Source organism: Pristis pectinata, chromosome 19 (genome assembly GCF_009764475.1).
Source record: "Pristis pectinata isolate sPriPec2 chromosome 19, sPriPec2.1.pri, whole genome shotgun sequence".
In the NCBI taxonomy this organism is placed as follows: domain Eukaryota; kingdom Metazoa; phylum Chordata; class Chondrichthyes; order Rhinopristiformes; family Pristidae; genus Pristis; species Pristis pectinata.
The window spans coordinates 31,142,290-31,165,332 of record NC_067423.1 but is presented as its reverse complement, the minus strand read 5'-3'; the positions used below and the strand labels follow the sequence as shown (position 1 = coordinate 31,165,332).

Below are 23,043 nucleotides of genomic sequence, written 5' to 3'. Positions count from 1 at the left end.
CACTAAGAACAGGAGAGACCATTCATCTGCTAAGCTATTCTCTGCCATTCAATGTCATCATTGTCGACTTATACTGCTACTCCATTTTCTCATCTTTACTCCATTTCCCTTGACACCCTTAAGAAATATTTGTTTAACTTATATGTGAAAGCACCAATTGTCCCAGGATCCACAGCACTTTGAGGAAGGCTGCTTCAAATGTAACATGAATAATACATGTTTAGTTTCTATCACACTGAGCAGTACATTGCAAGATAACCTTTTATAGCTTTGGCTTGATTTCATATGTTTCACCTTTACAATTATAATAATCTTTTGGAACAGTTTATGAAATTACATGTCCATAGCAAATAAGTTTATTTCAGGTATAAATAATTGAACTTTATTTAGAGTACATACAATAAACACATTTTGCTGGCCTGAACTAGTGCAGAAATTCCTGTTGCCAGTGTTAGCTTTAGGAAGACTCTTTTTCACTATCTTGTTGGGGGTCTAACATAATTATCTCAGTCCTTTGCCCCCTAAATTTTCAAAACAGCAATGTAGTTACCTTTAATATATTAAAGCCCTGAACACATTAATGCTTCCATCAAGTCTGTCCTTAATCATTTGTTAAGGGGAATTCCCTGATGGCTCTTAATAACACAGTCCACTTTCTTAAAAATGTTATCAACTTCTATTGAGCTCTCGTCAATAACATGATTTCACTTTTGAAGTAGAATATATTAAGGCAAGATAAATATCTTAGATATGATCCAGCATCTCTTAAAATTTGCAAGGCATATCCTTTGCATACTATATCCTGACACATCAGGTCCATAAGATCCATAAGATTTCTTCATCAATCTTCACTTTCTGCTGTACTGTGGACTTTTTTTAAATACACACTTCAATTCATTCAACGATGAATAATTCTAATGAGTGTAATACACTTATCTATTTGCATCAAAAGATTTCTCAAGCTTTCTCTAACAATATTTTAACAAACAGAACTACTTTAAGATGAGTTGCTTATTTACCCCCATGTATTTCAAATTTTCAAAGCACCGAATACTAGTGCAAACTATGCATCAAAGTCAATGCAAAGTTATTCTTATGAAACAATTAACATCAAGAAAAACTGTGTATCAGAATAGGAGAAAGCCATTTACTTATCTGATCAGTAGGAAGTTGTAGTCACTGTTGTTTAAATAATCAAATGAAAAGTTGATGTTGGCATCACTAGGATGCAATTTGGACGGCTTGTAGGAATTGACGATGAAAATACTGAAAAGAAAAAAATCATATAAATAGTGAACAACCTTTCTTTGTTGTTAATTGTTAAATACCATTAATGAAATTTTACTCTTATGAAAGTGACTGGACAATGCAATATTGTTTGAAAAGCTGGTTAGTTCATTACCTATGATTTTGTCCATTTTAATTTATTAAAATAAAGGGCAAGAACAAAGTGCAGTCACTGAAATATAATAAAAATGGCTACTCTAAAGTCTAAAAAATGTGGTCAAGTCTGCAGAAGTTAAAATAATTTGGTTGTGTCTTTACCAGTTTTTTAAAATCTAAGTTTATTAGTAATGCACATACGAGCATTCCACGATATTTATATGTAGCTAAAATCAAATGCTGACATAGATTTCTTTTTTTCAAGCAATAACTTGCCCCAGCACACAAGTTTACCACTACAATATGAGAGCCTGTAATCGTACCTGTGAATTTCTGTCAAAGCCTGATTTCACATGTGAGTTTCAAGACGTTCCAGTTGCTGGTTGTGGCTGCCCTGAGGGAATGTACATGAATGACAAAGCAACATGTGTGACCAAATCAGAATGCCCTTGTTACGTTAATGGATTGATTATACAAGGAGGTCAGGCCCTTTCACTTAATGGAATGACTTGGTGAGTATTTTTGTTTTACTCTGCACAATTTGAATTAGATAATGAATTGCCGACAAAGTGACAAGATGTAATTTTTTCACAGTTTCTGTGACAATGGAGTTCCTTCCTGCCCTGAAGATAATGGCCTGCCCACTTCACAAGGTAATTCATTTTCCAAACTCTGACCTGTACAAATGGTATGCAAGACACATTTTTCACTGTACCTCGGTACAAATGACAATAATAAACCAATACCAATACCAAATGTTTAGGTACAAAATTTAAATCCCTCATCACAATGGTAATTAACTATAAAAAAACTACTTTTCTTCAGATTGCCAAGATAAACAATTTTCGGACTGTACCAATGCCAGTTTATGTAAGAGGACATGCGAAACTCTAAACAAACCATGTGTAAGTGAAATGAACCAATACGACTTTGGTGCTCAGGTATCCTATTTTATAGATTGAACAATACTTTCAGACAATGTTGTTCAATATGATCAACTATATAATGAATCAAGTGACCCATTTAGAAGTCTACACTAATGTACAGGTTTCCAATACAAGTTATAACACAAACAGCAACAAAGAGTGTAGTTACATGGTCTAAAGGTAACTACATGGCTAATAATGGACAACTACTGTGAAATATTTAATATGTAATGATTACCTATATATGCCATCCATTGGTAAGATATACTGCCAATTCTGCCAATTGATAAAATGTCTCTCCTTTATAAAGCCAGACCCATGTGTCCCTGGCTGTGTCTGCCCTGATGGTTTGGTGGAGGATTCCAGTGGAAGATGCATTGCACCATCCCAGTGTCCATGTCGATTTGAAGGTGAAACCTTTGGTTCTGGAGAAACAATCAAAAGTGATTGCAATAAATGGTGAGCTAAAACAATCATTAAGAGGAATAATATCACAAAATAACACAAACTGCATAGAATTGCAGGATGATATAACTCTGCACTCTACATTATAGCACATGCAATGGTGGACAATGGGAATGCACTGATGATCCATGTCCAAAGACCTGCCTCGTTTATGGAGATGGGCACTACATAACATTTGATGGCAAACGATACAGCTTTGATGGCAATTGTGAATATATCTTTGTTGAGGTAAGTTATAGGGTGTCACATTTAACATGGCTGTTTCCACTGGCAACTCTTTATTTAGTTGTAGATGTACTTGGTTATTCCTCAGATCTGCATCATTCTGAAAAAATCTCTGAAAAAGTTGTCGATATTTTTGGTAATTTAGTGATGCTATACAATTGAGGCTTTATGGTTGAAATAGTAATTATTTTATCAGCTTGAAATAAAGGAAAAATTGAAAATGATGGAGCTAGACCTTCAAATACCCAATAATGTACAGTAAGTGGGTGTTGCCCTTGGGAGACATTAAACAAATTATTATTTCATGGAGGGCAGGGATTGAAATTATTTGAATTAGATCAAGTGTGTCACGAATTATACATACATAGTCACATATCCAAAATCCCTACATTATTTAAAAGGTCATAAAGAAATACCAAAGTTCATTTTTATTTGAAGTAGTGATTGTTAATAAGCATTTAAAAAATTCAATTGAAATACTTACTCAAAAAGTTCTTTAAAGAGTGAATTGTTCATGTACAATGGGAAGTTGCAACAACTGCTTCTCAATTTCACGAGGTTGACCTTTGTTTCATTCTCACTACTGATGGTTATTGGAAGAGTGGAAGCAATGTTATCAGTGCAGCTGATCATGCTCATACATTCTCTTGTTCATCACCATAAAAATAATAGCATTTCATACTTTGAAATTATTACATATGAGGCCTTAATCATGCAGTGAACCATTGGAATGTGTGTTTAAAAGTATGAATTGGCTTAGACACTGAGTTATTTAGTGATATTTGTATCAGCAGAAATGTTTTTGAGTGTAATTAGAAATCTCTTACATGTTTCATTTTTATGAGACACACATTTTAAAGAACCTAAGAATCCATTTGTTTTTTTGAAGTATGGTCAGAATCATAGTGTTGTAGTCTAGTTCAGGTATATCTACTGACATGCCACCAAACTGTGCCCAGGATGTAAATGGGACAGGCAGGTGAAACAGAATATGTCAATCAGATTACATCTCCCAATCTTCTGAAGTCTGTATAGTTCTTCAGCGCACCGTTTTAGTAACTTTGAAGGTGCTGACTGCCACTTAGTGCTCAGATCTTAATATAACCTTGCCTTTTTCCCCTCCTGTGTATTATATTTTCTTAGGAACAATCTTATGTAAGTGTTCCTCATTGCCAAATAGAAATTATACTCAAATTACTGAACTGGTAGTGCTATGTCAAATTATGGGTTGAAATTCCACTGCATAAAGTCATTCAAGTTATTTTCATCTCAGGACCAATGTCTACGAGAGATTGGCACATTCCAAATACTGACAGAGAGTGTTCCCTGTTGTGAAAATGGAGTGACATGTTCAAGAAATATCAGAATCTTGTTTGAGGTATGTGTTTTGATTTATACCAATTAAGAGGAACTATCTGTTATGTTAGTACATGCTCGCAATGCCTAATCTGAAATTATTCAGCATGTTAAAAACTGATTTATTTACAAATATATTCTTACAGGGTAAAGAACTCATTCTATTGAGAGGAGGTGGAGTAAGTGAAGTGTCTCTTGGCCATAACCAGTGCATAGATAATTCATATACAATTCACACAGTTGGACTCTACTTAGTCCTGACATTTTCCAATGGGATCACTGTGATATGGGACAAACGTACAAGATTTTCAATCACACTGGACCCAAAATGGAAGGTGAGTAGGGTTTGTAAATTAAGGTTTACTAGGAAGCTTGATTCATTAAGAAGCAAGAATGCTTAATTTTAAATATATATAATATAAATAAAATCCAAAATTCACAGAATACATTGAAAGGGGTTAAGGAGAGGAGAAAATTCTGCAGAGTTTGGTAGAACATGCAGTAGTGGCTGGGTTGGCCAGGACAGAATCCATAATAACAGTGCAGTAGATTGAATAGGTTTTCATCTATTTAATGAAATAATAGGTAGCATCATAACATTTTTTACTTGGTGCTGGACAACATTTTTCCATGTATATGTGAGACAATATTGAAAAATAAGCAGAAAAGTTGATAATGTAAATACTTAATGATTTATACTTATGGGGTGGGAATAGAAATAATTCAAAATTAAAAGTGGAAAACAGAATTGGGTTAGAGGCTGACAGTAAAGGTAAAACATGTTATTACAACACATTTGTTGAGTAAGGGTTGGGACTTGACAAAATGGGATTGAGCAGTGTGAAAACTGCTGGGGTGAGGCTGGGAAATATCTGCTAGTTCAAGGCAGCTCAAGAGCCTGGCCTAATGCCAAGATGCCAGAAACAGCAGTGTGGGAACGTAAAGAAAGGTTCTTTATTTGTAGGTATGAAAAGATCATCACCCAAAGTCACAAAAGGGATATTAGATATATAATGTTTAAATTAACAAAGAACAATACATCACAGGAACAGGCCCTTTGGCCCACAATATTGTGCAGAACTGATTAAGCTAATGATGCCTAATTAAACTAATACCTTCTGCCTGCACATGATCCATATCCCTCCACTCTCTGTATATTCATATGCCTAAGAGCCTCTTAAATGCCTCTGTCGTATCTGCTCCACCACCACGCATGGCAGCCCATTCCAGGTACCCACCACCATTTGTGTAAAAAAACTTGCCCCACGCATCTCCTTGAACTCTCACCTTAAATGCATGCCCTCCAGTATTAGATATTTTGACCTTGGGAAAAAGATACGAGTTGTCTTCTCTATCAATGCCTTTCATAATTTTGTAAACTTCTATCAGATCTCCCCTTAGCCTCTCGAGAGAAAACAACCCAAGTTTGCCCAACCTCTCCTTATAGTGTTACGAACCAGCAACAAAAGAAACACTCCGTGTCATGTATAAGTGTTTAAAGCTACTTTATTAATAACTACTTATGATAATAAGAAAAATAAAAGTAAAAATGTTATAATGTTAGAAGTAAAAATGTTAGATCTTAAACATTAACCCCAAAAACTAAACTTGAAGTGTGTGTGTGGCAAATTCCCAAACTCCAAGTCGAGGAATAGTTCTCAAAGTTCAGTTCAGTAAGCTGTAAGGTGAAATGTGAGCAAAGCCTTCTTCAACAACCACCGTTGACTGAAGAAAAGACGTAGATGTAGAAAGAAAATGGAGAGTAATTACGAAATCCAAATGTTCCACGATGGAACCCATACAACACCTCCGTGTCTATTCAGCAGTGACTACTCCACCGCTTCTGCCTCACCCCGAAAGGCACTCAAATCGTGGCTGTCCACACAAATACCTGTTTCCCTCTACAGGTTAATGACAAAGTGGACTCCACCGGATTATTCCAAAAATCCATACGTGGATTGTAGTGACAGGCACAGTTACTGTTTTTCATCCATCGATAGAGACAAGCAGGCTACTCTCTCTCTCTCTCTCTCTCTCTCTCTCTCTCTCTCTCTCTCTCTCTCTCTCTCTCTCTCTCTCTCTCTCTCTCTCTCTCCCTCCCTCCCTCCCTCCCTCCCTCCCTCTCTCCCTCCCTCCCCTCTGCTGACTGACTCTGAGTGTCTGCTCCACCAATGTCATTACGTCCTTATCTTCTGTTGACATACACGCCACACACACACACTACTCTATCTTAAAGGGACATTCCCCAATAGTAACCTAGTCTGTAACAATAGTACCAGCCTTCCAATCAATTATTTCAAACAATCAAATAAATTATTTTCCTGTAAGCAAGGAAACCAGAAGGACACTTTCAGAAACATATTCCTGTGCTGTCATCAATTATCAATTGGCAGGACTCTCGACTACATGGTCAAAGGCATATCTTCCTGTACAAATATGAATTATAATTTATAATGTGAACAGTGTAAGGATGCCCTAAAATGAACAGGAAACAATAACAGCAATTTCTGCAGAGTGTATACATAGCAAAGATGATGAGGAAGTAAGCTGAATACCAGGCCTTTTTTAAGAATAAATAAATCAGGCTCAAATCATTCTCCATTTTAAATTTATATATTTGCCCTCTTATTTCTATTTTAAATATCTTTGCTTAGACTTTGAATGAAACAACCTGCATAAAAGTTCTCACATTATATTTACGAGGAGAGCCATTCCAACTGTAGTGTAATACATCCATCCAGAACTATGCTGTGGTCCTCTCAAGAAAGGATTTGGTTGTTTCTTGAAAATGCCCAGAGATTTTACCACACCAATCAATGGATTATTTAATTCTAAGTAGTTGTCGATCCTGTAACAGAAGAAAAACAAGAAAGAATTTGTATTTAGTTAGGACTGTTCACAACTTTACAATTCTGCAAAGCCATTAATAGATAATAGGTTACACTTTGAGGCATAGGCAATATTGTACTAATGCAAGGACCTCTTGATATTCCATCTGCTTTGAGGTTTTGGTGGTTTTTGGAACACCCAAGTACCTTATGGTTGGGGAAAGTCACTGGAAGATGTGCAGAAGGTCATGTTTCAGTGTAGAAAGAGAGGATGACAAAAACAATTGAAGAAAAAAAATGATAAATTCACATATGTAGTGCCTTACCCAACTTTAACAGATCTCAAGGCACTTTATTAATCAATTCTGTGGGTTTGATTTTGGGCTAACTTCTAAGAAGTACAAAACAGGAATTATGATTTTAGAATAGTAACCATTATTACCATTATTTTGTTTCTCTTGCACACTAAAGAATAAAGTTTGTGGCCTTTGTGGAAATTTCAACGATGACCTTGAAGATGACTTAACAACAAAAGGGAACTCCTTGGTGACCAGCTTTGTGGAATTTGGGAACAGTTGGAAGTCGATGCAGCATTGCTCTAATACAGTAAATCAAACATTTCCATGTGATAACAATCCTTATTGTTTAGCATGGGCTCAGAAGAGGTGCAACTTGATTAATAGCCCAGTCTTTCAAGCATGCCACAAAAGGGTAAGATACTAAATAAATTTGAGATATAAAACTTTTCTAAAGTGCACCCATGATTTTTGACACACTGGCACTTTATCAGGTTGATCCAATTCCATTTTATGATGCTTGCGTCCAAGAAGCTTGTGCCTGTGATATGGAAGGAAAATATCTTGGTTTCTGCACTGCTGTTGCTGTGTACGCAGAGGCTTGTAACAAAGCTAATGTTTGTATTCGCTGGAGAACCCCTGAACTTTGTCGTAAGTCTAAACTTCTTTATTTTTTGCAGACAGCAATTAAGATCTAAGTGTTTGCCAACTCAACTTGATTGGCTTCTACTTCTATAACACTCTGGCCAACAGATAACACGACTGTTTTAATTTGGTGCTCACTGCTGTTGCCTCGAGTCAACTTTGTAATGATTGCAAGCAAATAAAGAAACAATACTTGTTTTTTTATATTCCCATCTTTTCTTTCACAGCTGGTAGAACTGCTACATCACAGCTCCAGCAACCTGGGTTCATTCCTGACCTCCAATGCTGTCTGTGTGGAGTTTGCATGTTTTCCCTGTGACCACTAGGTTTCCTCTGGTTTTCTCCCACATCCTCAGGATGTGCTAGGTTGGCAGGTTAATAAGCCACTCTATATTGTCCCAGATATTTAAATAAATGGTTGAATTTAGGGGGAGTTGACGGAATGTGAACAGAATGAAAACAATGGGATTTGTGTAAATGTTAATGGATGGCTGGTTTGGACATAGTGGGCTGAAGACCCAATGCTTGTTGTATGACCATGACACTGAGATCCCCTATCCTCTTTTTGAACATCATTTGGAAGGTACTCATGGGCAATTGTTTGTACATCGAATGATCAGTCACCTCCAGCCTCATGATGATCAGTATTTGCATCACTCTTTTTCTTCTCAGGAAAGTCAAATCAGCACTGCAGCACACTTTTAAAGTTCAATTCACCAAGTAAAATACACTCAGTACCTCTCACAGAACAGTATCCAACCATTATGATAACCACACGTAATCTGAAGTATTCACTTTATTTGATATTGTCATCTATTTGCTTTATTCGGGACATCTGTCGACACTTATTTACAGTCTGGATGTGCTGCCACTATCCAGTTTCCATCGTTTTTACGTCCCTTAGCTTTGGGAGTGAATGCAGGTATCATCACAACTATCAGTTTTGCTGCTGGTCAACATTATGTAGTGGGGGATAGTTTGTAGGGGAGAAGATTGTATTTCTTTTGCCTACCTCAGTAACACTTATTACCATAGAACCATACAGCACAAAACAGGACCTTCGGCCCACCATACTGGAATAAAAACTTCTGGGGTGTAACAACCTGAGTGTCAGTGAATGTTGGGATTTAAACTCTGCCCCAGTGGAGTCCAACAGTCCAGGTTAAAGATCAATTTGTTTAAATAGATTCAAAATATGTTTATTTTTGGAAGTAAGTAATTAAACATCACATTTTAACATTCTATTTCATACTACAGCTGTGTACTGTGACTATTACAACACTCCTGGTGAATGCAGTTGGCACTATCAGCCATGTGGAACCATAACAACAAGAACGTGCTCAGGCCATTTCGTTGGGAAGAAGTATTCTGCAGTTCTTGAAGGTGCTGTTTAGATTAAATTCAAATACTCCAAAACTTTTTAAACCACATTTTTAAGTATCAGACTGTTTCTGATACATAATATTAATTAATTATCTTTGAAGCAGGTGTACTTTTTGATGAAGATTTGTAACAATCAATGATGCATAAGTAAAATAATATTTAGTGATTCATAGAATAGATGATGGGAGACCAGTGGATGGTCTTAATAAGACCTTTGAGAAAGTGCCACCCAGAGGTTGGTTAATAGGGTTAGACTACATGAGAACATGAATCAATGGTAATATACTGGGATGAATTGAATCTGGTTATTGGACAGAAAACGAGAGTGGGAATAAACAAATCCTTCTCAGGTTGACAGGCTGTGACTAGAGGGGGGAGAGCAGGTACCTGGTGTTTGGACCATCTCTATCCTGATTTGGCTGAGCAGACTAAATAACATATTTCCAAGTTTGCTGATGATACCAAGCCAAGTAGGATTACAAATACAGAGCAAGATGTGATGAGGCTTCAGGGAGATATGAATAAGCTGAGTGAGTGGGTAAAATGGAATATAATGTGTAAAAATTTGAGGTAATTTACTTTAGTGAACAAATCAGAAAACAGCGCATTTGGTAAATGGTGATAGAGGTCATGTTGATGTTCAAAGGGACCTGAGTGTGGTTGTACATAAGTCACTGAAAGCCACCATGTAGATGCAGCAAACATTTCAAGGGCAAGTGGCATATTAGTCTTGATAGTGAGAGAGTTTGATTACAGGAGTAAGGAAGTCTCACTATAACTGTACAGAACCTTGGTGAGTTCACAGTTGGAATATTATGTGCAGTTTTGATCTCCTTACCTAAGGAAGGATGTACTTGCCATGGAGGTGGGAGTAGGGGTGTGTGGTTGGGGCTGTAGAAAAATCACTAGTCCAGGGGATAGCAAGTTTGTTGTATTAGGAAAGACTGAGTTGACTAGGACTGTATTCTCTTGAGCTTAAAAGAATGGGACATCTCATTGAAACTTACAAAATATGGTTACATGGTTCGACAGGCTGGATTCAGGGAGGATGATTCCCTGAAGTGAAACGTCTAGGACCAGGAGGCACAGTTTGAGAATAAGGAGTACGCCATTTAGGACTGAGAGGAGGAAAACTGTTGTCATTCAGAGAGCACTGAACCATTGGAATTCTCTTCCAAAAGAGTGGTGGAGGCTCAACTGTGTTCATTCAATACAGAGAATGAAAGATTTCTGGACATGAAGGAAATCATGTGATATAATGATAGAACTGGAAAGTAGCATTGAAGTAGAAGATCAGACATGATTTCAATGAAAGACAGAGTAGACTCAAAGGGCCAGGTGGGCTACGACTCCTACTTTTTATGTTCTTATAAAAGGGGACAATTTCTGATTTTTGCAATCCCTTGACAGACAGAAAGCAAAATCAACAAATAGCAAAACCTTGCCTTGGAACTTCCTAATTATGCTCCAGCTGTTGCAAAATCTCTCTGAGATCAAAGTGTTTTGTTTTAAATGAAGGGCTTCAATTATATGAATTTAAATCTGAATTTTGGTGCTGATAGATCTGATTCATGTTTTCTGTGTTTACTTAAAATATCCAGCATTCACGGAGTTCCTATTTATCTTCATGGTGACTTTTACTTTTCAATGTTAAAGGTTGCTATGCCAAATGCCCAGAGAGTGCTCCTTATTTGGATGAAAATACTATGAAGTGTGTTACATTACCTCAGTGCACATGCTATTATGATGGAAGAATATTGCAACCTGGCGAAACAACAATGAATGGTTGTGAAGAATGGTAAAGTATCACATTATTTCATTTATCACTGTTCTTGTGTTGAAAGCAAAAATTATGTCACAGAAATGGGTCTTGAATCTTTTACATATTTAACTATTCTCTTATTAATGCTGTAATATATTTTCTTGCTGAGTTTTGTTACCTTGAAAAGATGTGAAAGCTTTTCTTATAAATTTCTAATAAGCCAGCTTAAATTAAAAATGTGTCTATTTGACATTTACCAAAGTTAGATGAATTCTTGTACTCTAAAACAATGAATTAAAATGCAACTTTTTTCACTTCATATTGATGCACTAGCTTGTAAAATAGATATTTTGATCATTAAAGCATAAAATGCAACCTGTAATTAATTGTTAATGAGCACAGACTCATTAACAATTCTTGCCCCCCTGCCCAAAATGACTTCAAGATCCTTATTCTTCCTCCCAAATCTACCAATTTTCTATTCCTTCAAAGATCTTACTTGTGTTCCTTCTATCCTTCATCTCAGAATAGGCAGTTGACCCCATTCATCCCCAAATCCCTTGTCATCTGGAAGTTAATCCACAAGTTTACCCACAAACATGCACTTTAAAAGTTTCAAAGACTTTGGCAGTGATTTCAGAGTTTGAACTTACTTTCCCATTCTTCTAGCAGCTTAATGTCCATTTGTTGCCTATCATTTTGCAAACTGTTAATGTAAGAATCACTTTAGAGTCATTTGTTGTTTTAAAATCTTATTTAATTTACAGTATGTGCAAAGAAGGAGTCACATCGTGCCAACGTAAGTAACTTTGTTCAGCATTCACTTGATGACAGAATGAAATTATGCAATGAATTATCATACTTCATTACAGCAGAATATTTATCTTGTTAACAATGCAATATTAATGGTAACAACAACTGATTTAAATGTTTCTAGAAGATTGTACATGTCCTTAACTTCCAAATGAAGCTACCAATTAAATCTGCAGGAAAAGGAAAATACAAATGAGTTAATATTACACCAGTGTTATTTCCATTGAGTTCTTAGACCTTTATTTTGGTCCTCTATTTCTCCATCAATTTTTGAAAAGAAATCTATGGAAAACAGTAAGGGATAAACAGTATTGAAACTATAATTCTTAGGTTTTTGTGCCATTATTAGTTATTAATAACTAATTTATGTCTAGTTATTACTTTGGAAAACATTATAAATAAATTAGGACTCCGGTTTTATTGTGTGTCTATTTATTACAACAGCCGTAACTACCACAACTGTTGCATCAACAACAATATTCAGCTCAACATCAACAACAACAATTTCTTCAACAACCAGCCCAGGTAAAGAGATCTAAGTATTCTACTTTAATAAAGAAATCAGATTTGAAAATTAATACCACCAACTTAGGATGAATTTTTCAATTCTAGCAGTTCAAAGTGAAACACATCTGACGGTATCCAAAGTTGCAGTAACCATCAACAATTGTGAATTAATGATTTATACTTAATTAATGTTTGTGATTTTGCAAAAATAAATATCGAAAGACAAAAGGAAGGAAACAGGATTCAGTGTGCCTGGTTCTTTACTGGACATAAATCGGACAAAAAGGGGTCAACAATCGGGTTATTCTTCAATATGTTTAAGGATCCCGATGTAAAATTGGATAGCAATTAGTTTATAAGCTCTCCTGGGTCTTAAGGAGATAACAAAGACTGGTGTAAAAAGGCCAATGTGTGCTTCCAGAGCCACAAAAAAAAGTGGGACTTTGTCAACCAGGGCACCTCCTCTTTGTGTCAGTTCTACTGCTACACCACATACCTCCTGGCTTACAGGACCACAGAAAAGCAACTGCTGGTACCAAAGGCATCCCAATATTGCTACATTAGTAAGGAAAAACCTGGGCATGAATTTAATTGCGATGACTAATTGCTGGTCAGGCTTGGGGACTCACGCTGCTCGTTCAGCTAAATTACGATGATTAGGCTAAAAGTAAATACAAGAGTATCCTCACATTCTATGACTGGGCATTGCCCGACCTCTGTCACTTTGAAATACAGATACCACTGAACCAATAACATGTCTTTGACAGTACAAAAACTGAAGTAAAATAAAGTATTAATGATCCGAACAAAATTGTGCAAGGCATTAATAGTCATTCTGAAAAATTCACCTTCAGGGTCAAACTTAGTTGTCTGTTTATAAGGGTAGATTTTGAATTCTTGCAGACATTAAACTTGACATTTTCTGTTCTAAGTCTTGCTAAAATGAAAGTTTGCAAAATCTGGAAGAAAACCAGGATCAAGCTTAAAAACATGAGTAGTTTAGAACTGAGATTATAATGGCCATTGCAATTGTAACTTTGCTGAAAAGTACATCAATGTAATTTATATGGCGTAACCAATGATTGTAAGAAGAGAATGAAATAAAATGCTTTGAGGATAATTGATGGAAGAATCAGAGGTAAAATGAATAGATTTATTTTTAAGCTTATCAAATTAGATGAATTAGCTGGTGAGACAGCCACTTCAAGGATTATGCAGTGATTGTGAATGTACTCTTCCTCTTTCAGAAGAAACAACATCAACAACTCTTACAACAGAATCTACTTCCAGTTCCACATCAGGTGAGTAATCATGTCCTTCGATGACAATGAGCAAGATTTTCAACATGGGTTTCTACATTACCTTATAAAGAGTGTTGCCTTTTTTTAACATGTCTCAGGTGTAAATGAATTTGCCCCTAATTTTGCTTGAAACAGTGTGGCAAAAATCTTCAACAAACTTGGCAAAAAATAATCAGTTTTATGGTCCATATTGTCCTCCTTCTGCCAGAGTGACACCCATCAATATTTTGCAAAGGTTGAGAATGATGAGTCCTTGGAAAATGTTGACATTAATGTGATTTTTCAGAGTCAGCTCCTTCTCAAGGAAACTCCATTCCCTTGCATCTCTGACAATTAATCCCATTTTGATGGGGGTAGGCATTTCAAATGGTAAGATTATTTCAAGGGAGCTTGTAACAACATTCCATCATGCTAAAAGCTAATATGCTTAATTTGAATGGACATAAAATCAGCCTTTCAATTCCTTTTGCTTGAAACATGCCAGACATGTTTGTGAGCAGTGTGAGAATGTGTGAGAGCAGTGAAACATGCAAAAGCACAACAAAGCTGATCATGAACCATAAGAAAGATAATGATAAGCTTCCAGGAATTCTGATATTAACTGGTACAGTAAATGTCGAACGTGACTGAAATATTCAGCTGTCAAATGACAAAAAAAGCATTGACAAGAGATTTTGTCTTGCAACTCAGTCTTATGATACTCATTGTGCTAGTCTTAACTTTCTTCATATTATCACAATACATTGTACATTTGTAAATGTCACTGCTTACATGGAGGAAAATGCTCTGACTGCTTAGAGCATATCAATTTTCTGCAAATCAATTCATATGCATTTGATGGTAACTTCCATCAATATACAATATCTAAATTATGGCTGAATACATTAAGATAATGCATGAGTGGATTCTTCGAACACATCTCTCTTCGTCGAGCATATTTACTTTACGAATACATCTGCTGAAAATATAAAACTAAATCGGCTAATTTTGGCTCAAAACAATGAGACCAAGGGATTGTGGAATCTTTCAAAAAGCCAAGGAAATGTGGAGGAACTAAGTTGGTGTCTTGTGCTTCTCACTGTCTTTGATACATTCTGCTGAAGGATACAAAACCTGACTTATGCAGTTGAGTATAATATTTTTTTCTTTTATTTGAAACAACAGAAACAACATCAACAACCGAGACTACTACCACAACAGGTGAGTAACAACACCTTTGAAAAGTCTCAGCATGTCCTTCAGCACCTCTGTGCTCTGTTAAATGAAGCACGATTAGTTCCATCATCAATAAAATTCACCCAACTATCAGCGAGAATCAACACTAAATTTATTAACAGCAATGCTCAAATGTCTTACTGTGAAAGTATGGGAATAGTTTCTGAATTCAGGAAGGACCATGTGGTTCTGAGGGTCATCAATATACTCAAAAGGAGAATCAAGCTAATAGCAGTGGATGGCAATTTTCTGCAGCAGAGCCTTTTCAGAAAAAGGTCCCTTCTCTTCCTACTCTAGCCACTGACTCCAATTCTGAGAGGGCTATGAAAAGGCTATATTAGTGAATACTGAAAATTGCAAGGTGCACACCAATGAGAAAAAGAGAGATTCGATTTGATGTACAGTTCTTTAGCTTTGGCATCTCAATCTTGTGATGCTCCATTTTTCAGGAGGTTTTAATTTTCATCCCAAAAGTGCCTTTTCTCATTTACATAATGAGAATAAATATCAATGCAGATTTTGAAATAGATATTCTGATAAAAATCATCATCTCAAGGATCACATGCTTACAAAAAGCTGTGCATTTGATCGAGAGAATGTCAGTATGAATGACCACCCAAAACGTCCTGTCACTTCTGGATGTACTCAAATCAGGGAAGCACCATAAAGATTTGAAGATTTCAGCGAAGTCTCCATTATAATTGCTAATTTACACTGAAATTGACACACTCATGCAATCCAAGTTGCGTTCAGTGGCTGAAGATGCACTCACTAATTCACCAGAAACAACACCATCAACATCAACAACTCCCACAAGTGCGTCCACCACCAGGTTGACAACAGGTCAGTCAAATTCCCTTCAAGACACAATGCAAAGTCTTAAGGAAAAGAGTGCACATATCAAACACAGCTGCATGACTTCATTTCTCAAGCATACTTGTGTGCCTTATTATCAAATCTGCTATATATTAATCATATGTACATTATATCTGTCTCATATTCGCTTAAAACTATTCTACTAACTTATTGTGAAATCTTCAAAATGTGGAGGAACAATGTTGATGCTTGTGTTTATCATTGCCCTCGATATATTCCGCTGCAACAAGCAAACCTTGGCTGCTGTCGTGGATTATAAAATTCTTTTCTTTCATTAGAAACAACACCAACGACATCAGCAACTGCGACCACAAACAGTACCAAATCAGGTCAGTAAGAACAGTTTTCAAAATAGTTACTATGTCCCTCAGCACCAATATTTTCAAAAGGAGCACTAAATCTGGCATCTTTCATTAGACATGGATGTCAATATTCTGCGGCAGAGATTTTCACAGCAATATTCTTTGTCCTCCTCCTCTTCCTCACTGACCCATTTCTGAGAGAACTAGGAAAAGGACAGATTATTGAGTACTGAATGTTTGAAGCTGCATACGAATGTGTAAAGGAGAGATTCGATGTCATATGCAGTCCTTCAGCTTTGGCACCTCAATCTAGTGAGACTCGATCTTTTCAGGATGTAATACTTTTCTTCCCTCAAGTGCAATTTCTTATGTAAACAATTAAAATAAGTACCACTGCAGATTTGGACATAGATATTCTGATAAAGATCATCATTTCAAAGATCACATGCTTACTAAAAGCTGTGAATTTGATCAGAAGGTTGTCAGTACAAATGATCACTCAAGCGTCCTGTAATTTCTGGATGTACTCAAATCCGGCTGATGCCATCAAGGTTTGAAGATTTCAGTCAGGTCTACCTTATAACTGCTAACTGCTACTGAAATTGATGTGCTCGTGCAATCCAAGTTGCGTTCTGTGAGTGAAAATGCATTTATTCTTTGACCAGAAACAACACCATCTACATCAACAACTCCCACAAGTGTGTCCACCACCAGTTCTACAACAGGTCAGTCAAATTCTTTTCAATACACATTGGAACACCTTACGGAAAAGAGTACCCATTGCAAACAACAGCTGCATAACTTAAGTTTTAAGGCACATTTGCGCGTTTTCTTATCATATCTGCAGTATATTAATCAGACGTATATGTAGATCAGTCACATGTTGTCTCCAAACAATCAGACCAACTTATCGTGCAATCTTCAAAATATGGAGGAACAATGTTGACGGCTTGTGTTTATCACTGTCCTCGATATATTCCGTTGGAACAAGCAAAACTTGGCTGCTGTGGTTGATTATAACATTCTTTTCTTTCATTAGAAACAACACCAACGACTTCAGCAACTGCGACCACAACCAGTACCACATCAGGTCAGTAAGAACATTTTTCAAAATAGTGAGTAGGACCTTCAGCACCAATACTGTCAATACACTCAGTCAGACATCTTTGATTAGACATGGATGTGAATTTTCTGCGGCAGAGATTTTCATAGCAATATTCTTACTCTTCCTCACTGACCAATTTCTGAGAGGGCCAGGAAAAGGACAGATTATTGAGTACTGAATGTATGAAGCTGCATACCAATGTGTAAAGGAGAGATTCAATGTCATGTGCCGTCCTTTAGCTTTGGCACCTCAGTCTAGTGAGACTCCATATTTACAGGATGTAATAATTTGCTTCCCTCAAGTCCCTTTTCTTATTTAAACAATTAGAATAAATATCACTGCAGAATTGGACACAGATATTCTGATAAAGATCATCATCTCAAGAATCACAAGCTTACTAAAAGCTGTGAATTTCATCGACAGATTGTCAGTCCAAATGACCACTCAGACTTCCTCTAATTTCTGGATGTACTCATATCGGGATAGCATCATCAAAGTTTCAAGATTTCAGACCAGTCTTCTTTATAACTGCTAACTGCAACTGAAAGTCATGTGCTCGTGCAATCCACGTTCTGTTCTGTGAGTGAAAATGCATTTATTCTTTCACCAGAAACAACACCATCCACATCAACAACTCCCACAAGTGCGTCCACCACCAGTTCTACAACAGGTCAGTCAAATTCCTTTCAATACACATTGGAACACCTTACAGAAAAGAGTACCCATTTCAAACAACAGCTGCATGAGTTAAGTTCCAAAGCACATTGCGTGCTTTATTATCATACCTGCAGTATGTTAATGAAATGTAGATCAGTCACATATTGGTTCCAAATCATCAGACCAACTTATCGTGCAATCTTCAAAATGTGCAGGAAGAATGTTGACGGCTTGCGTTCCTTACTGTCCTCGATATATTCGACTGGAACAAGCAAAACTTGGCTGCTGTGGTTGATTATAACATTCTTTTCTTTCATTAGGAACAACACAGACGACATCAGCAACTGTGACCACAACCAGTACCACATCAGGTCAGTAAGAACAATTTTCAAAATAGTTACTAGGACCTTCAGCACCAATATTTTCAAAAGGAGCACTCAGTCAGGAATCTTACATTTGACATGGACGTCAATTTTCTGAGGCAGAGATTTTCAAAGTAATGTTCTTTCTCCTCCTCCTCTTCCCACTGACACCATTTCTGAGAGGGCTAGGAAAAGGACAGATTATAGAATACTGAATGTTCGAAGGTGCATACTAAGGTGTAAAGGAGAGATTCGATGTCATGTTCAGTACTTCAGCTTTGGCAACTCCATCTAGTGAGACTCCATCTTTTATAGGATGTAATAATTTACTTCTCTCAAGTCACTTTTCTCATTCAAATAATTAGAATAAATATCACTGCAGATTTGGACACAGATATTCTGATAAAGATCATCAATTCAAGGATCACATACTTAGTAAAAGCTGTGAATTTGATCGAGAGATTGTCAGTACAAATGATCACTGCAACGTCCTGTAATTTCTGGATGTACTCAAATCTGGCTGGAGCCATCAAGCTTTGAAGATTTCAGCCCAGTCTTTTTTATAACTGCTAACTGCTACTGACATTGATGTGCTCGTGCAATCCACGTTGCGTTCTGTGAGTGAAAATGCATTTATTCTTTCACCAGAAACAACACCATCCACATCAACAACTCCCACAAGTGTGTCCACCACCAGTTCTACAACAGGTCAGTCAAATTCCTTTCAATACAAATGGGAATACCTTACGGAAAAGAGTACCCATTTCAAACAACAGCTGCATGAGTTAAGTTCCAAAGCACATTTGCGTGCTTTGTTATCATATCTGCAGTATGTTAATGAAATATATATGCAGAATAGTCACATATTGGCTCCAAACCATCAGACCAAATTATCGTGCAATCTTCAAAATGTGGAGGAACAATGTTGACGGCTTGTGTTTATCACTGTCCTCGATATATTCCACTGGAACAAGCAAAACTTGGCTGCTGTGATTGATTATAACATTCTTTTCTTTCATTAGAAACAACACCAACGACATCAGCAAGTGTGACCACAACCAGTATCACATCAGGTCAGTAAGAACATTGTTCAAAATAGTTACTAGGACGTTCAGCACCAATGTTTTCAAAAGGAGCACTCAGTCAGGCATCCTTCATGAGACATGGATGTCAATTCTCTGTGGCAGAGTTTTTCATAGTAATGTTCTTTCTCTTCCTCCTCTTCCCACTGACTCCATTTCTGAGAGGGATAGGAAAAGGACACATTATAGAATACTGAATGTTCGAATGTGCATACTAACGTGTAAAGGAGAGATTCGATGTCATCTACAGTAGTTCAGCTTTGGCACCTCAATCTAGTGAGACTCCATCTTTTCAGGATGTAATAATTTGCTTCCCTCAAGTCCCTTTTCTCATTTAAACATTTAGAATAAATACCACTGCAGATTTGAACATAGATATTCTGATAAAGATCATCCTTTCATGGATCACATGCTTATTAAAAGCTGTGAATTTGATTGTCAGGACAAATGATAACCAAAGCGTCCTATAATTTCTGGATGTACGCAAATCCGGCTGGTGCCATCAAGCTTTGAAGATTTTAGCCCAGTCTTTCTTATAACTGCTAACAGCTACTGAGATCGATGTGCTCTGGCAATCCAAGTTGCATTCTGTGAGTGATAATGCATTTATCTTTCACCAGAAACAACATCATCCACATCAACAACTCCCACAAGTGTGTCCACCACCAGTTCTACAACAGGTCAGTCAAATTCCTTTCAATACACATGGGAACACCTTACAGAAAAGAGTACCCATTTCAAACAACAGCTGCATGAGTTAAGTTCGAAAGCATATTTGCATGCTTTATTATTATATCTGCCGTATGTTAATGAAATGTAGATGCAGATCAGTCACATATTGGTTCCAAATCATCAGACCAACTTATCGTGCAATCTTCAAAATGTGCAGGAACAATGTTGACGGCTTGTGTTTATCACTGTCCTCGATATATTCCACTGGAACAAGCAAAACTTGGCTGCTGTGCTTGATTATAACATTCCTTTCTTTCATTAGAAACACCACCAACGACATCAGCAACTGCGACCACAACCAGTACCACATCAGGTCAGTAAGAACAGTTTTCAATATAGACTCTAGGACCTTCAGCACCAATATTTTCAAAAGGAGCACTCAGTCAGGCATCTTTGATGAGACATGGATGTCAATTTTCTGCGGCAGAGATTTTCACAGCAATGTTCTGTCTCCTCCTCCTCTTCCTTACTGACCCATTTCTGAGAGGGCTAGGAAAAGGACAGCTTAGTGAAGACTGAATGTTTGAAGCTGCATACCCATGTGTAAAGTAGAGATTCGATGTCATGCGCCGTCCTTTAGCTTTGGCACCTCAATCTAGTGAGACTCCATCTTTTCAGGATGTAATAATTTGCTTCCCTCAAGTCCCTTTTCTCATTTAAACAATTAGAATAAATATCACTGCAGATTTGGACACAGATATTCTGATAAAGATCATCATCTCAAGGATCACATGCTTCCTAAAAGCTGTGCATTTGATCGAGAGATTGTCAGTACAAATGACCACTCAAATGTCCACTAATTTCTGGATGTACTAAATTCCGGCTGGTGACATCAAGGTTTGAAGATTTCAGTCCAGTCTTCTTTATAGACTGCTAACTGCTACTGAAATTGATGTGCTCGTGCAATCCATGTTGCGTTCTGTGAGTGAAAATGCATTTATCTTTCACCAGAAACAACACCATCCACATCAACAACTCCCACAAGTGTGTCCACCACCAGTTCTACAACAGGTCAGTCAAATTCCTTTCTAATACACATGGGAACAGCTTACAGAAAAGAGTGCCCATTTCAAACAACAGCTGCATGAGTTTTCTAAAGCATATTTGCATGCTTTATTATTATATCTGCAGTATGTAAATGAAATGTATATGCAGATCAGACACATATTGGCTCCAAACCATCAGACCAACTTATCGTGCAATTTTCAAAATGTGGAGGAACAATGTTGACGGCTTGTGTTTATCACTGTCCTCGATATATTCGACTGGAACAAGCAAAACTTGGCTGCTGTGATTGATTATAACATTCATTTCTTTCATTAGGAACAACACAAACGACATCAGCAACTGCGACCACAACCAGTACCACATCAGGTCAGTAAGAACAATTTTCAAACTAGTTACTAGGACCTTCAGCACCAATATTTTCAAAAGGAGCACTCAGTCAGGAATCTTACATTTGACATGGATGTCAATTCTCTGCGGCAGAGTTTCTCACAGTGATGTTCTTTCTCTTCCCCCTCTTACCACTGACTCCATTTCTGAGAGGGCGAGGAAAAGGACAGATTATAGAATACTGAATGTTCGAATGTGCATACTAATGTGTAAAGGAGAGATTCGATGTCATGTACAGTCCTTTAGCTTTGGCACCTCAATCTAGTGAGACTCCATCTTTACAGGATGTAATAATTTGCTTCCCTCAAGTCCCTTTTCTTATTTAAACAATTAGAATAAATATCACTGCAGAATTGGACACAGATATTCTGATAAAGATCATCATCTCAAGAATCACAAGCTTACTAAAAGCTGTGAATTTCATCGACAGATTGTCAGTCCAAATGACCACTCAGACTTCCTCTAATTTCTGGATGTACTCATATCGGGATAGCATCATCAAAGTTTCAAGATTTCAGACCAGTCTTCTTTATAACTGCTAACTGCAACTGAAAGTCATGTGCTCGTGCAATCCACGTTCTGTTCTGTGAGTGAAAATGCATTTATTCTTTCACCAGAAACAACACCATCCACATCAACAACTCCCACAAGTGCGTCCACCACCAGTTCTACAACAGGTCAGTCAAATTCCTTTCAATACACATTGGAACACCTTACAGAAAAGAGTACCCATTTCAAACAACAGCTGCATGAGTTAAGTTCCAAAGCACATTGCGTGCTTTATTATCATACCTGCAGTATGTTAATGAAATGTAGATCAGTCACATATTGGTTCCAAATCATCAGACCAACTTATCGTGCAATCTTCAAAATGTGCAGGAAGAATGTTGACGGCTTGCGTTCCTTACTGTCCTCGATATATTCGACTGGAACAAGCAAAACTTGGCTGCTGTGGTTGATTATAACATTCTTTTCTTTCATTAGGAACAACACAGACGACATCAGCAACTGTGACCACAACCAGTACCACATCAGGTCAGTAAGAACAATTTTCAAAATAGTTACTAGGACCTTCAGCACCAATATTTTCAAAAGGAGCACTCAGTCAGGAATCTTACATTTGACATGGACGTCAATTTTCTGAGGCAGAGATTTTCAAAGTAATGTTCTTTCTCCTCCTCCTCTTCCCACTGACACCATTTCTGAGAGGGCTAGGAAAAGGACAGATTATAGAATACTGAATGTTCGAAGGTGCATACTAAGGTGTAAAGGAGAGATTCGATGTCATGTTCAGTACTTCAGCTTTGGCAACTCCATCTAGTGAGACTCCATCTTTTATAGGATGTAATAATTTACTTCTCTCAAGTCACTTTTCTCATTCAAATAATTAGAATAAATATCACTGCAGATTTGGACACAGATATTCT

General features: G+C 37.0%; 1 protein-coding gene across 50 annotated transcripts in view; it reads left to right on the top strand.

Moving 5' to 3' along the window:
• Positions 1–23,043, top strand: part of LOC127580297 (mucin-2-like) — a 65,364-nt gene that overhangs the window by 16,383 nt on the left and 25,938 nt on the right. For 42 of the 50 annotated variants that reach the window (XM_052033573.1, XM_052033583.1, XM_052033548.1 and 39 more), the window contains exons 18-45: positions 1,649–1,895; positions 1,978–2,036; positions 2,209–2,288; positions 2,620–2,768; positions 2,864–3,002; positions 4,273–4,377; positions 4,502–4,690; positions 7,655–7,894; positions 7,974–8,130; positions 9,382–9,507; positions 11,164–11,305; positions 12,037–12,068; positions 12,527–12,607; positions 13,837–13,890; positions 15,055–15,090; positions 16,260–16,310; positions 16,949–17,008; positions 17,323–17,373; positions 17,999–18,058; positions 18,366–18,416; positions 19,056–19,115; positions 19,430–19,480; positions 20,110–20,169; positions 20,484–20,534; positions 21,173–21,232; positions 21,545–21,595; positions 22,234–22,293; positions 22,601–22,651. In XM_052033573.1, coding sequence (XP_051889533.1) covers positions 1,649–1,895; positions 1,978–2,036; positions 2,209–2,288; positions 2,620–2,768; positions 2,864–3,002; positions 4,273–4,377; positions 4,502–4,690; positions 7,655–7,894; positions 7,974–8,130; positions 9,382–9,507; positions 11,164–11,305; positions 12,037–12,068; positions 12,527–12,607; positions 13,837–13,890; positions 15,055–15,090; positions 16,260–16,310; positions 16,949–17,008; positions 17,323–17,373; positions 17,999–18,058; positions 18,366–18,416; positions 19,056–19,115; positions 19,430–19,480; positions 20,110–20,169; positions 20,484–20,534; positions 21,173–21,232; positions 21,545–21,595; positions 22,234–22,293; positions 22,601–22,651 — 2,553 coding nt within the window. The remainder of the gene's footprint in view (positions 1–1,648; positions 1,896–1,977; positions 2,037–2,208; positions 2,289–2,619; positions 2,769–2,863; positions 3,003–4,272; positions 4,378–4,501; positions 4,691–7,654; positions 7,895–7,973; positions 8,131–9,381; positions 9,508–11,163; positions 11,306–12,036; positions 12,069–12,526; positions 12,608–13,836; positions 13,891–15,054; positions 15,091–16,259; positions 16,311–16,948; positions 17,009–17,322; positions 17,374–17,998; positions 18,059–18,365; positions 18,417–19,055; positions 19,116–19,429; positions 19,481–20,109; positions 20,170–20,483; positions 20,535–21,172; positions 21,233–21,544; positions 21,596–22,233; positions 22,294–22,600; positions 22,652–23,043) is intronic. The other 8 variants (XM_052033556.1, XM_052033549.1, XM_052033554.1 and 5 more) reach the window with 8 other exon arrangements.